Consider the following 16,518-nt stretch of genomic DNA (forward strand, 5'->3'; position numbering starts at 1 on the left):
AGAGATCAGAAAGCGTGCTACAAAGGCTTAGAAGTGTCCTCACAAAATGAAGGCCATAAATGAGAAACAAATAAGAAAAGCAATAGTACAACAACGCTGCAAAGTCTAGTGATTTGGGGATGGGACAACAGAAACAGGTATGATTATTTAAGTTTTCCTTCAAACAAATACAGTCAAAGCATGCAGTAAGCATGAGTGTTTAAAATATTACAAGTTTTAAAAATGTTCGTTCTTGGTTTTCCAGTTAACAGGCCAAAATACAGAATTTGCATGTCAGAAAAAGCTGACCATCTGATATCTTAAAAAACCGGCTGCCTAAAGATGCTTTGAATTGGCCAGTAGAAAACTTCAATCATTAGTGATATCTGAAGAGCACAGGCTCAGATCATAAATTCGTTACTCTACCTGAATGGGACCTGTAGTTCTGGTACAACTGATATATCCTTTTTGGTTTTCTAACACGCTGCTTCTTGTTCACGGAGTTCTTGCTTGCATAATGAAACAGTGACCTCAGATCACTAAAACGAAAAGCGATTCCTTTCATTATGCTCTGGGCAGTGTCACCAGTTAGAAACATGGCATTAGGGTCATTGATGCATTTCATTAACAGCGCTAGCTCAGCTTGGGTGAAATCCTGTATCTCATCACCATAAAACTCATGGATGGACCATGGCAGCTCCCTGAGCTTTGAGAGTCTTTGTGATAAATTATACAGCAAATCTTCTTCATCGAAGTAACCTCTCTGCGATTGTATCTGCTGATAAAGGCAAAAGAGGTGATAGATTTCACTCCTGTCTTCTGTGAAGTTCGGCGATCTCTTTCGGCCTAGCTTTTTGTACTGCTCCTCAGTAAGTTTCCCCCCAGAGCAACTCAGTGCCTCAAAAGAGCCCTTCAGGAATGATTTTATTTCTTTCCAAACCAGTGCTGGATTGTACAAGCTTTTACCTTTTATCATTTTTCGCCATATTTCATTTGCAAATATGTCGTAAGTCACAAAAGTCCGTGGATCACTTTCCCTAGAGTATGCATCTGCAGCTCCTTCATCATCACCGTGTTCTGCTTCAATGTTATCTTCTTCATCCTCATCTTGCCAGTTTGGTACCACCAAGTCTTCCTGAGGACTCCAACCAACAATGGTTCTTTTAAGGCTTCCATCTTCATTTCTCGGAAAAAATGGGTCAGGCATGGATGCATCCAGTAACAGCAGCAACTGCTTGGAGGTGACAAACAATGGAAAATTTTCATCTCTAATATCTTGTAGCTTGTGAACATTTGGCTCCAGTGGCTTGAAGTGACTGGTTACCTTGGAAGACTTGCTAAGTTCTATGAAATTCTTCTGAACTTCTTGGCACAAGACAGGATTTTTTGTCACGAAGATCTGATGCAGGTGCTCCAGCCTGTTTGATGCTTCTGCGCAATGCATTTGGTCATCTTCGTGGTCATCACATGAATTAATTTCTGCACCAGCTTTGCCCACAGGAACCTTTTCATCCTCGCTGTCCTGGTCTTGCTCATCGCTTACCTGCTCATCACTTGAATCATCACTGTCCTGTGTTAGTTCACTCTCTTCCTTCTCTAGCCTAGCTTTTCCAACCTCATGGCACTGTCTTTGCTGCCATGTTTGCCTCTCCAGCAGAGGACCATTTGCCAAGATGGATTTTTCCCAGTATGAATAGAATTTCTTCCAAAGCCTATATAAGCAGCAAGTCGTCTTCCCTGTTCCACTTCGCCCAATTAAAATGATTGGTTCCAAGGGCTTTGGATTGAGATCAATTACTGCGTACTCCAACTCCCCAACTCGGAAAGGGTATTCAACAGAAGAATTTACATCATTTATAATGTTAAGTGCCATGTTAGTACTGAAGCTGTGAAATTTCATTATATTGTATTCCAATTCTGTTGCACTGGCTGGAGGGAAATACTCAGGCATGGTATATTCTGTTGATTTTTCTGCCTCTGGGTCTTCAACATAACAACGTGGAATGCGCTTCTGTGTTGTCACATTGTGGTTCTGATGTCCTTTGCTTATGCCCTTGAGCTTTTTCCTCAAGATGCAGGATAAACCACGATTGTAGGAAATACATATATTATCTAAGACATGGTTCAGCTTGGAGTGGTCGAGAACAACAGCCCAAATTCTGATTATTTCTGTATAAATTCTACCCGATTTTTCTGGAACACTTTTTCTCTGTTCTGTCTCCATAATCTTTTCTGCACTCTCACTGCAACGAGGAGAAAAGTCGATCGCAAGTTCCCATAGCATCCTTGCACCTTTGCCCAACTTGGCTTCATACAGCTGGATATCAGCTTTCAAGTGTTTCAGTGGCTTCTGAAGGCCCCTAGTCCATTCCCCATTGCCAAGCTGCTTAATTGTCATTATAGTTTTAGTTTTCAGATAATGAGGCACAGCTTTGCTGCCCAACGTCTTCAGCATTTCAGGAGTGCACTCTATTTCCCAGGTCATGTTATCAAACTCCTGCACATATGCCTCAATATCCACGATATCCCCCTTCTCTTCCTCTGGTTCGTTCTTCTCTCCATTCGGCAGAGCCATACTAAATTCTCCAGCTCCTTTCTTTTTCTCCCAATTATCCCCTTTTCCTTCAGGATAAGCTACGCTTCCACAGGCTTGCAAGGACTCACTTTTTTCCTCTTCCAAATTAGTCTGACCTGAAGATGGCTTTTGTACCAGAGGATGATCCTTTCTTAGGGTATCACCCAATTTCAGTTGCTGAATTAAAGCTGTGATTGCCTGCACTAGACTTTCCTTCTGTGTTAAAGGGCTATTTATTCTTTCTGTTTCCTGCTTCACCAACTGGGGTTTTTTTGTCTTTACAGAACACGGGGTTTTTAAATCATTATGTGCTGCATTGCCAGATGGTGCCTTTAATGAGGACCCAGACGAAGAACGCCCTGTGCTCTTTGCCTGTGAAATCTCAGAGGCTGAAACGGGCTTAGATGTTTTAACTGACTGCCCAGCCATATCCTGCCGGTACTTCTTTTTCTCCTGTGCAGCATTATTCCAGGCAAGTAGCAGTGGGTCATTTTTTTTAATTCTGTGCTTCACATCTCTTCCTGATTTGTTTTTTATATTGAAGTTAACATCAAATTTTGCCAATGACTCTATCATTCTCTTAGCCTGTTTTGAAAATCCTTTCTGAAAAATAACATGCATCACTGTATTTCCATTCTCGTCTTGTGTGTTTGGATTAAGATATGGAAAGTCAGAAGGTCTTGAAGCAAAGAGATCAAGTAGATAGTTCAGGATGTTTAAACCAGTGCCATCTGAAAACAAGAGAACATATAAAAAAATCAGTTCCTTTACAAGGCTGCTTTACAGGCCAACAATTTTTAATCCTTTTTTCTGCACCTATTAAATGAAGATCAATTTGCTTTCAAAATAAAAAAAAAAAATCTATGTTTAATGTTTGTAAAACATACTTAATTGAAATGGCTCAAAACTGAGCTTTTCTAATATCCAGGGAAAACAAAGCAATGGCAGCAAAGCTTTAAAAATCCGTAGTGCTGCAACTGTTCCTGTAGCATCAGTCAATTTCACTCCTTTTTTAACCTCCGGATGCAGACAGATTCATTTATCTTCCAACATCAGGCCTGACTGCTACCCAAGGCAGGCTGGTTACTCTGGACAAGCACCAGCTCTGGGTACTGCTGTGAGGTCATTTGGCTCATTTTAATATCCCACCTGGAAATAATCTGCTGCAGATAGCTGTGATTTACTGAAGTAACCTGTGGCAAATCCCAATTATTTCCTACACAGTAAGGTTAGTGCAATACCTCCCTGGGGAAAACAAAAAAAGAAGAAAAAAAAAAAAAGAGATTCTGCAGCTTTCTGGATTTAGTCCAATAATATGTGTGATTTAAATCAGATAATAGATGTGATTTAAATTAAATAATAGATGTGAAACATTTCTTTCCCAACTGTAAAACAGTGACACACCAAAATCATTATAAATAAATTCTACCTCAAAAACTTTACAAAGCAAAAAATACTTAAAAGAAGATATTGTTATTCAACTATTTAATAATTTGATTTAAAATTTACAACTGGCAGTATCTATGCTTTTAATCTCTCTAAAGCTATTAAATGAAATGTGTGTGCTTTAAAAATGAATAAATTCAGTATTTTTAGTTATTTTAATCCTTCAGTTCAAAACCGCATTTTTTCTTAATTTAAAATCAAACCTGACTTTGGGGCTTAATTTGATGGTTTATCTGAATTTCTTAGATAAGCCCGGCAGTCCTCTCACTCACTCCTCTGAACAAAGCTTTGCTTGATTGACGACTGAACAAAAACTGGGAAACAGATTTCAGATGTCACTGTAGGATTTCCTTCGAAGTCTGCTGCCATTGCTCTGCCCTTACCTTTGTTTCATCCTAGATCCTTCCTGTTTACTTCATTCCCACCTAGTACACATTTTACAGGGTTTCAAAGAGCCTTCCTTTCTAAATCAGCTTGATTAAACACAGTATGTTCACAAAACAGTAACTGACGGGCACATTACTGCTGCTCGATAGCCCCTCGTCACCCCAGCTGCATTAACTCTCCCATAGTCCCAGCCACTGCAACCACAAAGCAGAACACATCAGCTTAAAGACTGGCACGTATCGTCTGGCCTGCAAACCTTGGGGGCTGAGACATAGTCAGCCGTCCTGATCTGCTGCTGCCACATCAGTAAACAGCAGCAGAAGGGGCAGTGGGCTGGACAGGTAAGAAATAGGGATGTTGTCAACAGTTGCTGTGAAAACGAATGGTGTGTATCTGCTAAAGCCCTTTGTGTCCCCTAGGCCCAAGCACACAAAAGTCTTACCTCTATTATTTAAACAGATGGAAACTGCAGCATGCAAAGGAGTATCTCCTTTTGCAACAGAGACATTTTGAGGATCTGCACCTTTAGTCAGCAGCAAATATACCAGTTCAAAATAATTATTTTTGAGGCATATTTGCAGTGGTTTTTCAGAGTTGGTTCCAATCCCATCTGGCAGAGCTGGTGTGAAGGAGATGAAAATATCGGGTTAAATCTGATACGCCAGATCTGCAAACTACAGAAGGTTCTAAACAAATGAAGGTACGTGCTGATTGCTGAGCAGGCGACATTTTGGTTTTGTCAGTTTTTTACATGTATCTGTTAAAGAGTTACTGACTAAGATAATCTTCAGAATCTCCTCTGATCTCCCATTATTGGGATCGGAAGGCAAAGACCAGAACATATCTTCTTTAAGTCAGTCAATCACTGACTGAAACAAAAAGCCTCCTCACACCTCTGGCACTGACAAGGCCACAGTAGGACCGTGTGTCCATAATTTATAGCTAACATCAAGTTATAAAATGAAACGAAAAATGCCAGAGTAATCCTAGGAATAAACCTCATGCCAAACAAGAAAAATCAGTTTTGTGTCCACACTAACTATGTTAGTGTCCATACTAGCCAAGAAAAACAGAAGACATCTGGTCATGCCTTTGAAATCACTGAAGTAGTCAAACGCTTGTAACATAACAGCAGACTGAACCAAAAGACTGTGGCTTACAATTTCTATCAGGATAATACTGTGCCTGAAGACAGAGATACTTAAAACCAAAGAAGCTACTAGCAAAGGAGCAACAATAATCTTTGGCCTTTTTCCTTTTAGCAACCCTGACAGCCAAATTTCATTTGAAAAACACCTTCCGTCCCATGTAGCCTTACTGGTTTCCCCACGTCACACGCAGCGGATGCAGCCAGTGGACTGCACCCCAATAAGCTGCTGCACTTACACAGAGCCACAAAAAACACGCATTGGTATTTCTAAAACTATGTTCCTCCAAACATGCCAACTAAAATATCAGATCTATTATAACACATTAATATTGCACAGTTTTCACCTCCTCGTTCAGTCAAGCATCTTATGAGGGGCACTTGCTTATCCGATCTCTCACACTGTTGGATAACGTTGCCAATGTCAACATCTGAGAGACTGCAGTTTTTGAAGAGTCCTCCACCTGACGGCTCTTCCCCACTGGCTTTGCCTGTTAGCAGCAGCAAAACTTTATGCCACATCTGCTTCTCCAGCAACTCTTTTATGAAGCTGTTAGCACAGGCATGGGAGATGTTGCAAACCGCCCCTTCAGGGATTTCTGCAAGACAGTCAAGAAAATAAAACTCGCTCAAACCACACTAAAATCAATCTCGCTGTAAAAAGGTTTCAGAAAAATGAATTCATTAAATTGAAAGTACAGAACAGCAAAATTTAACACTTGCATCTTTTTGTCCTGTTTAGGTACAGTCAAAGTAAGTCTGAACATTTTGATTCATCATACTGAAATTTTGTGCACATTCTGGTGGTTCTACATGCAAAACACAACAGTAAAAATAAGTAAAAGCACATTGTTCCAGTAATATCAGTTGCAGAAACAGGCAAGGGTAGGGTAAGAGAGCAAAAACTGTATGTTAGCATCAAACACATTTTTCACAGCGATTAATTTTTGTGAAGGGGAGAAATGGGAACTCACTGTACCTTTCAGAGAAGACAGCAGTTTCAGAAATCGCTTAACTGGTTCTTCCTTCAATACATTTTTATTATGTGCTCCATTTTCAGACTTGTAGAACTGGACGAACTGTTCAAGAACATCCAGGAAAGAATCCGTATCAGCTACAGCTCTGCTTTCTTCCTTCCCTGCAAAACATTAATGAAATTGAAAATCCAGTTCCTTGCTGGCACATTTTCAGCACAGGACTGTAATACATTACATCTCAGGGCTCGGAGAAACATAGAGTAGCAGATTAAAATCAGACAGCTGCAACTTTTACTGCCAAAGCCAGTCCTGTGATGGACTTCATATCCCAAAGTATATTTGGTATACTCATTGAATACGCTCTTTACCATAATACACGGAGCTGAAAATTGTAATAGTTCACAAGTTGATCTACACACAGGAAGGACACTGCTGCCTCACAGTGATATCATTGTTCAGAATTTTTAGAGTAGATGACTAAAAAACAGTTGTTTTCAGCATAGTTTTAATTAGGGGTCCTGAACTTGTCTGATTCCTCAGTGGCATTTAAGAAATATAGATATAAAATGGTTTGTCCTCTTAAGAGGAGGGGGAAAAAAAAAACCCAACCCAAAAAACCACCCACCACACCAAAATCGTACCTACAAGTTTAAGAGATACTTAGGTAATGGGCAATGGCAGATTTTAAATTATGTTCTAATAAATGCCCTTAAATGAAAACTGGAGGATTTGGCCTGACTTTCCTAAAAGCTTTGAGGAATTCAAGTACACCAAAGACCAAACAAACCAGTAGCTTTATCCCTGAGGACACAGACAGGCAAGGTTGGTCATCCTTTTAGCAACCAGGATTAACCTCAGACTTTTATCTGTAAAGCAGTGCCTTGTTCTCCAGCCTCTCATTTTGCACTAAGCCTAGAAAACTCTTGGGGGCTGTGCACTGGGGGGAGAAAAAAAAATTGTCCACAAAAGACAGACTGAGCTACCTAGAACACCAACCAAAGCGATTACCACCACAGACGGATTGGTGTTAACCATCTTACTGAGAACCGCTGGGCTAAGACCTTCTCCAGAGCAAGGCAGGAGATCTCTACAGTAAAGAAAGCAGAACCGTGGGAATCTGCTTGCCAGGAGCCATAAGATGGAAGTGCAATGAAACCCAGTGCTTTCCAGCAAACTTATATGCAATACACACATGAAACTGAAGATGTAGCCTAAAAACTTTGCTTTTTGCCAAGTTTGATTTGCCTGTGCAGTCTTTTGCTCCATCAGTGCTTTGAGATCTGCACAACATGAGCAAATTCTGGTTTTAAAAGGTTATGCTTTGGGTAATACAGTAATAATGCTAATACAGGTGCTACCTTAAAGTTCTGGTTGGTTAGTGCCAAGGAAAACAACCAGATCAGGCACCAAGCCATCTCAGAAAGACTGTATTGAAGAAATGCTTTCAGGATGAACAATATCCACGCTTGGGACTTATTTTTAAACAGCAGTCTAAACCATGGCTTGAAAAGATCCGCTGCAGGATCTACCTCCTGAGCTTCTGAACCTCAGAGACCTGCAGGGTCTGAGATCTTGCCTCACTGGCCAATCCATCAGCTCACGTGGATACTCACAAGAGCTTCTCCAAATGTCCTCCTACGACTAGATCCTCTGCTGGAAACGTTTGTGGCCCACTACAGTCTCTGTCAGAGCTAGGATGTAAGTAGCAACCAAGCTGTAGCCCCATGCTGCCAAGGAGGTGCATCCTGCAGAGACCCTCCAGTCCCGAGGGCAGAGAGCTCCCCGTCTCCTGCCCCAACTAGCATCTCTCCAACCATAAGTACAGGCAGCTCAGGCTTGCTCCATTTGTTAGGGCAGACAAGAAACTATATAAGGGTTAGCCAGTCTTGATACACAGGGGTGGGTACAATTTGCATGCTCTTTCATTCTCATTTACTGGCATGGAAGGGGAAATGCCATTGTTTGAGCTGTCACACTTGATATGCTAGTTTCCAGAATGGAAAATTATAAAAAACAGACAAGACAGAATCCTTTTCAGAACTGACAGACTATTATTAAAAAAAAAAGCAGACTGGAAACCATTTTATCACCCCAGTTCATGAAATTTCCTATTAGCATTGGGACAATTAAGATTTGTGGTTTTCTGTATGACAACAGGTCCTTTGCCAACTACTTAGAAATATCATTAATAATTTTTAAAATGTTCTCTGAAGTTTCCCCATACTCCAAGAGTGTAACTAAATTCTAATTCCTCTGCTCTGGTTGTGAGAGGCTCTCATACTTTCAGTCTGATAGTCTGCTCTGCTGCTCTTTTCCCTTAACATGTGCAGAGGTTAAAATTTTCCAAGTAATATAGGAGTTTTAGCTGCATATCACTGACATAGATCAAAGATGGCTAAAATTTGTGTACAAAGATCTCCTACCAAAAATGTTATTTTGTTTTTAAATATGTCATCAACTTTTCATTCACATTTTCCTCATTTCAGAGCTTCCCTGTTTTTGTCAGTATTTTTTGTTACTAAAATAATTTTAAATACGCCACCAACACTTTAACACAATGTTTCATTTTCCAAAAACTAAATTGAAGGTAAAAGGTTAAAACTGAAAAAGCATCCAAATGAAGCAGTTTCCATGTTGGGGGAGCCTCATGTTAAGCATGAGAAAAAACCCCAGTGGCTTATAGTAACTTAGAGCAACTTGTAGTTACTTACTGCACGATATACTAAGAACATCAGTTGGACACCAGTCACCTTCAGGTGAGGGCAAAAAGCTCATCATTGACTGATAGGAAAATTTACATTTAAAAACCTACTACTAGCAATTACAAATAAATCAATCTTGTATCTAAAGGATACAATTTTAAAACAGGAAAAGCACACAGTCCATGTAGTACCTGTCTGTTTCTCAGAGGAAGCGTGTTTCAAAATGTGATTGCTGACTGCTTTTACAGCATCGAAGTTTTTGTTCTTTTTCAAGATATCTATGACATATCTCGACCGTGCATCTGGAACAGTGGGATCAACCCCAAAATTCAGGAGCATGACCACATCTTCTGTTTGGCCTAAAACATTAAATTAATAAACATTAGAGGAAGAATACTTCTCATTGTTCAGGGGGCTTTTCTGTTTTCCTTTGTATTTTTAATTTCCTGGCACAATTTCTAGCATAATTTTAATTAAAAAAATAAAATTTTGCAGTATCATAAGAATGAGGTATTGTTAAGTATTTTTCCCCAAAAGAAACCCCTTAAAAAAACCTAAAACTCTATCTTCATTATTATTAATTGGGAAATGGGAGCCCAGAAACACGAAGTGACTGGGTGCCTCATGAGCACCTCACCAGCCAGAGGCAGTATGTGGAATTCACCCCCTTCCCTTATGCCCCAACCCTGTTCTCCAGGCTCCAGGCAAACTACTCTGTACATAAAGGAAAAAAAACAAAACAAGGGATTTTGCCTCTGTTTAGACTGTGACTCAGTAAACCCAAATATTTCACATATTCAGGCATGAATATACACAGCTAGGCACTGAGTTTCTTTCCTGTGCAACACAAAACACATGATTTCCTTGGAAATAAGCCTTACATCAAAGGTGTCTAGTTTGCCTAACGGTTGGTACCGTTGCTTTCAACAGAAACTACTACCCTCTATAGTATTTCACCACGAGTATTACAGATCACACATAAACACAACAAATACAATGGTGATTTAAAGCTTTGACTCAGTATCTAATATTCTGGAAAATTACGCACTCTCTTCTTAGTATATGACACCGCACTCACTACCAGGGGAAACTTTGCAGCCCTGCAAGCAGCCGCCTGTAGTCCTCTTGCCTCAAAGAGGCACATTTGCCCTAAGTCATGCCCTCAGAACAGCTGGGAGAGTGTAGGAGCACCAAACCACCAAGTCACGCAGGAGAAGACTGCACGATGGCAAGCAAATAAGCGTTAGACCACCACTCTTCCCCAGGCACACCACCACAGCGCACAGCCTCCCTTACTGCACGTGCCAAGGGCAAAACCTAGATGAGGAAAACATGATGCAGGCTAACACAGATGCCTTGCTTTGTTTTTCTAAGCCTTACCGTTCAAGCTATTTTAAGGGTTATTTTCTGTTAAATGATGGGTGCAAGGGTTTTTTAGATCTGTATTTATATATATTTATAAATATACTCTCTATGTAATATATATACTATATAAAAATAAAAAAGTTCATTCATGAAATATATGTACTCTGTAGATAATATATATACTATATAAATTTAAATTAACTTAAATAATTACATATAAATATATGTCATTTATACTATAATATACTGTCTATATAATATACTATATAAACAGAATTATAAATAAATAATAAATTAAAATATAGATATACACACACACTGTCTATTCTGGAAATGACAGTCATTTAGCAACAGATGGAACTGCTGCACAAGACATGTTACAACTTTCCAGAAAATGAAATTATTTACATATAATAGGTTGCACGCATTTCATTCATACTATTAGCGAGAACCACCAGAATGTCCTCGCGCTTGATGACCTACAAGTCTGACGTTATCTTGGAATTAACGCTTATTTCCTGTTGCCACCTAGTGGGAAGCGCAAGCAATACAAGAAAAAAAAAGCCAGCCTAACTTAACATAAAAGAAATCCCACCAAAAACGTGAAGGAAAGCATTTCATTTTCCTCCTCTGACAAGGTACACTGCTACTTAGATTTTAAATCATCACCTATTTCAAAGAACAGGATAGGTCTCAATGTGGTCTAATATGATTTTAAGGGCACAACAAACTTTAAAAGGTAACTCCTATGATTCTAAAAACCGCAGCATACTTGTGGGAAAATCATAACCAGTCAAAACAAAGAGGAAAGAAAATGGTCACAAATCAGGTATACAATTCTAAAAAGGGAATTGCTGAAATGTTTATTGAAATGTTTAAATACTAATTACCATTACAAAGTCTACATTCAGATAACCCGACTTCCCCATCTTCTTCCTCAGCATGAAACAGTAAACACCGGGGTCTGAAATTTTCTTCCATTATTCATTTTTCCATATGAAAACAAAACACCAAACACACAGGAAAAAAGAATTGTACTTACTGCGTTTCTGGGCATATTCACTGGAAGACGCCACAATATGCAGGAGGGTGCATCCATCTCTGTCTTGCTGGTTGATCCTATTCTTCAAGTCTGGCCTCTGAGCCAGTAACCATCTGAAAAGATTGCTCTTTCCTGAATTGATCAAAAAAACCCACTTGTTATAAATGGTAAATAGAAATACAGCAGAAACAGATCCTGGTTTTCTTCCCAGTGGAGTAGCAAGATGCACCTCTATGAAACCTTTTCCCGAACACAGGGAGTAGGAGAGGGAAGAAATACGTAAATGAAAACATGGTAAGAGCCAGCTGCATTGTGGGTGACGTGATGCTATGTTCTCACTGGCTCGCAGCATGTGCAACATTAAGGTTGACTCACGACTTTTTAGAATGTACAGAAACTGTCGCTGCACGCCGAGGTCGCAAGAAAAAATCCTGTATTTTCGTCAAAGCTGATATGTTCAGGTTCTGAAAGACCCATGTCAATCACACATTGCCCTCAAACCACAGAAGAGAACAACCTTGTTAAGTCTGTACCACAGGCACAGATGATCAAAGAGAGTACTTTCAACATTTTTTAAATAGTGCCTGATTGGCTACATGTGAGGTTATACTAGATGATCTGATCTCATTAGTTAAAAAAAAGAAAAAACCAAGCCAAAATTCAAAAGCTCTTATCTCTCAGTTCTCTCATGAAGGCCACCATCATTTTATTTAGCTGTGGATGTCACTCACTTGCTTTGATACACAGTCTGATAACAGCATGAAGCAGATACACTCCAATGGTTTCAACTTTTGCCCCAATGGAAATGAGCCACTTGACCAACTCCGCTACTTCTTGCATCTTCCCACCATACCCGTACAACTCAAAAGTCTGGTAACAAAGAGAAAAATTACAACACATTATTTTACATACATAAAAGATATTTCTTTTTTAATCCTATTTCCATGTTTTTATTGACAAGAATCAGTGGAACAATAACAAGCCATATCCACTGTAAAATGAAACATTCATTATATATGTAACAATTCCAGCAGAACCTCAAAACAAATACCTTCCTCCTACAAGATGTTCATGAATCTTAAAAGAATCTTGTCCTGCTCTGAAGAGGACTGAACCTGAAATCTATTTTATAACATGTATTTCTATATTTCTTCTCTGTAATTGACTGCAACTTTCTGCCTTACACTTGTCTATTAAGTGTTACTGTATCTCAGTGCAAATGTTGCTGTGACCAGATATTGTGCCTTTTAAGCTTGGATGAGAGCGCTTATGCAGGCGGTTACCCCAATGCAAGAAAAGGTGGGAAAAATACTTGACTTTGGTAAAAGGGAGTTAGAGACTGGGGGAAGGAGGTTTAGGGAACTCAGTTAACCAGTCCTTTTACAGCTCAGGAACCCCGTGGATGGAGAGCAGGGCAAAGTCCTCCTCTTGTCCAGCTCAGGAAGCATCTGGCATTATTAAGACTACAAAAATATGACTGCTCATGCAAAGAAAAGGTATCAAGCCTTAGAAGACAGATTTTTGGCCAGATAAATTCCTAGAAGGTGATCTGATAAAAGTATACAATTTACAGGGAAGTTTACCAACCAAGATTGAAAGCAGACAGCCTGACCAGAAGGTGACTAGACTGAAAAAGGATGTTCCAGCAACGACTTAATGAACATGAAGCGCAGTCTACAAGGGGTACAGCAATACAGGGAACTCTGCAGGTGGGCAGAGGAAGCTCAGACAGAACTTGAGACAATATGCCAGAAGGATCAGGACATGACGGGGTGCTCGGAAACAGTGTTCAGACATAGTTTCTCCATTTGTGCCAGTCATCTTTTTAAATAGCAGTCTTCACACATGCTTCCAACATCCACAAATAAATCATTTTTTTCTAACACCTCATGCCAAATTTTGACTGGCAAGAGTTACTGTTTGTGCAGTTAAAAAATCAAAATACAACAAATTACAGGGAGTATGTAGCGGCAGCAGGGGAAGTCGGAGTTGTCAGAAAGCCACATTTTCTAATCTTTGCAAAGAGAAGCAGTGTTTAGGGATCATTCATCTTGATTGTTTTGTCTTCCAGATGTACAGCAAAGCCAGTATAATAGCTAAGACTGGCGGGGCCAATTCAGCAATGAAGGACATAGTATTTGCAAAGGCAACCCACTTTTATCCTTTTCTCCCAATGAGGCATTTTCATTTGCTTGCCTAGGAAGGAAGATTTTTTGCTAAGACACCCTACATGTGTCCTCTACGGCATTGCCATGCTTTACTGTCACTGTGAGGAGCACGTTCATCCCTCGCAGGACTGCTTTGCTGCTGTGTCCTAGGCCAGGGCGCTGCTAAGAGCTGCAAACCATGGCAGTGGCAGTGGGCACCTTTGCTTGGGAGCTGCTTTAATCCGAGGCTCTCATGTCTTATCCCCACCACAGCTCTGCTGCTCTAGCACCACAGCCCTGCTGCTGACTGGCCATGGGCCCAGCTGACCCAGGACCGAGCCCTGACCTACCCTCCCTTCCCGCAAAACTGAGCAAACACATGAGGGATGATGGCAGGTAGCATAAAGTCCCCTATGGGCTACTCTGCTGGCACTACCACAGCATACCTGCCTAATGATAGCTAACCAAGGTATGCTTGCATATATTCACCCACTAATTCTTCTGCTATCACTATAAACAAGGCTATGAATAGATGTCGGTTTATTTTCTTGCGTGATTCTTTTTCAGAATTACTCCCGCTCACACTGTCAGGTACCTAACCAAAACACATCTACGGAAAAAAGACCCAACTTGAAATTATTATGACAAAAGTACCACAAGCGTTGTAACAGCCAAGTGGCAAATTCTGGCAGATTCCATTAATATGCCCTAAACTGTTAATTAACCAGCCAGTAAATGCCAAGCAAATGTACTGTGAGGCCTACAGTTAACATCATCTAAAGCTTCCATCAGGAAAACCACAGTGCTGTAAGAAATCCAGCATACTTCAGCATAAAGGCTAATGGAATTTCTCAATGAATGTGTAACTGTGTCTTTTAAAAGTAGATTACATACAGAACTATAGTTAATGAGCTTATACCCACAAAGAAATGGAAGAATAAAAGAAAAAAATGCATACAGAGAAGAATTTTTTAATCATCCACAAGAAATGCTTCACTTAACTGCAACTGAAACACGCTGGGCATCCACTGTGTGGTAACAGACACATACACTGTGAGATCCCTTTAGAAAGTTGGTATGTTACTGCTACGGACACCGGCTGTTCCTGAGTGGCAGAGCTACTGAACTCCCAGCAGCTCCTGGCTCACAGTCAGCCTCCAGCTACTCCCTGGTTCCCAAACGGCCAGAAGCAATGGCTGCATGCTCCTTCATGCATTCAAAGCATTTTGGCAGGACACACATGTACAAAGGCAGGGGCAAGCAGCAGCAACTAGCTCACTCAGCGATGTGGGGAGAGCCTCTGGGGTGTACAGCATGGCACGTGAACCAGGCAGGCACAGCCAGCCAGCAGCCATCCAAGTATGCATGAGCATGGCAGTCTATGACAGCTGGAAGGTTTTATTTTATCCTGCCAGGACAGAAAGCTTTGGAGGTTCTCAAATGCTGCAGAACATGAGGAATCACAAGATAAAGAAAAGAACAAGTTTCAGAACAGCAACAGAAAGATTCAATTCTGCTGCCTGCAGATGCCATTGTCTCAGTGACAGGCATTAGGAATTGTGGCTACTTGGTCTATTACTACATGTTTCCATCTTGCCAAAATCCTCTACGTCATTTGGAAAGTGTCAAAGCCTTTAGGGAGAAAGTTTAGCAGTTGCTGCCTAGGTATTAAGCAACCTACGAAAAATTTGGGGCATTGAGGAAAGGGAAAATTCCAACAGTGCCCCCAGCTCAACTCCCTGTAATCATACTCAGCACCATGAAGCAGTCCAGAGGCAGCCTAGCTACGTATAATAATATCCTATATCCCAGGGATATCACAAATTGTCCTGGTTGGAAAACATATCCAACTTAACTGATGTCAGACATTTTTTAGCATTAAATTCTCAGGTTCCAAGCATGACATGAGTAGCTTGCTGCACTTGAGGAAGATGGTTTCTTTTTATCAAATTAAAGGAAACATTAAAAGAAAAAAAAAAATCCTTAATTTTAATAACTTCTGTATGTAATTGAAAGGGACAAAATAGATGATTTAATATAATCATACAAAGCACATGTATTATTTTCCATTTTCACAGAATCCCAGATTGGAAGGGATCATCTAGTCCAACCTTTCTGGGAAGAGCAGAGTCTAAACAAGATGGCCCAGCACCCTGTCCAGACAACTCTTGAAGGTGTCCAACATGGCTGAGTCAACCACTTCCCTGGGGAGAGTATTCCAATGGCTGACTGTTCTCACTGTGAAAAATCTTCCTCTCGAGTCCAATCAGAATCTCCCAAGAGCAACTTGTGTCCATTCCCCCTTGTCCTCTCCATGTGACTCCTTGTAAAAAGGGAGTCTCCATCTTTGTAACTACCCCTGAAGTACTGGTACATTGTAATGAGGTCCCCTCTAAAATGTTCTTTTTCTTTGATCTGTTTTAGTCTTGCACAAGATGGAGAAATCTCTCACTAAAGTGAACAGGAATAAATGAAATAGACACAAGGAAGAAAAAAAGGATTGTACTTTACCTCAAAGAGATTCTTCAGTGATAACTGGTTGACTCTGAGATTGGTGGGCAAGTCTTGCTTCCTCGGCAGCAACAACAGACAAGACTGGAAAACAAAAATTAGTGATCTTATAAGCACACTTAGAAACTTTGTTTTTCACTGCCTTATCAGATCTTGTAGGAAAATAAACAAGGCCTAACAATATTTCAGATCTTTTTTTAAGATCATAATGGATTTCTGAATCTCCCTTTCCATTTATCA

At 40.2% G+C, this 16,518-nt stretch overlaps 1 protein-coding gene across 1 annotated transcript in view; it reads right to left on the reverse strand.

The window, feature by feature from the left end:
- TRANK1 (tetratricopeptide repeat and ankyrin repeat containing 1) overlaps positions 1-16,518 on the reverse strand; it is a 65,790-nt gene that overhangs the window by 22,702 nt on the left and 26,570 nt on the right. Inside the window, exons 6-13 of the mRNA XM_075083560.1 lie at positions 16,279-16,362; positions 12,352-12,490; positions 11,621-11,752; positions 9,405-9,572; positions 6,514-6,672; positions 5,882-6,133; positions 4,830-5,006; positions 406-3,285 (exon numbers count right to left, since the gene is read on the reverse strand). Coding sequence (XP_074939661.1) covers positions 406-3,285; positions 4,830-5,006; positions 5,882-6,133; positions 6,514-6,672; positions 9,405-9,572; positions 11,621-11,752; positions 12,352-12,490; positions 16,279-16,362 — 3,991 coding nt within the window. The remainder of the gene's footprint in view (positions 1-405; positions 3,286-4,829; positions 5,007-5,881; positions 6,134-6,513; positions 6,673-9,404; positions 9,573-11,620; positions 11,753-12,351; positions 12,491-16,278; positions 16,363-16,518) is intronic.

Source organism: Phalacrocorax aristotelis, chromosome 2 (assembly GCF_949628215.1).
Source record: "Phalacrocorax aristotelis chromosome 2, bGulAri2.1, whole genome shotgun sequence".
In the NCBI taxonomy this organism is placed as follows: Eukaryota; Metazoa; Chordata; class Aves; order Suliformes; family Phalacrocoracidae; genus Phalacrocorax; species Phalacrocorax aristotelis.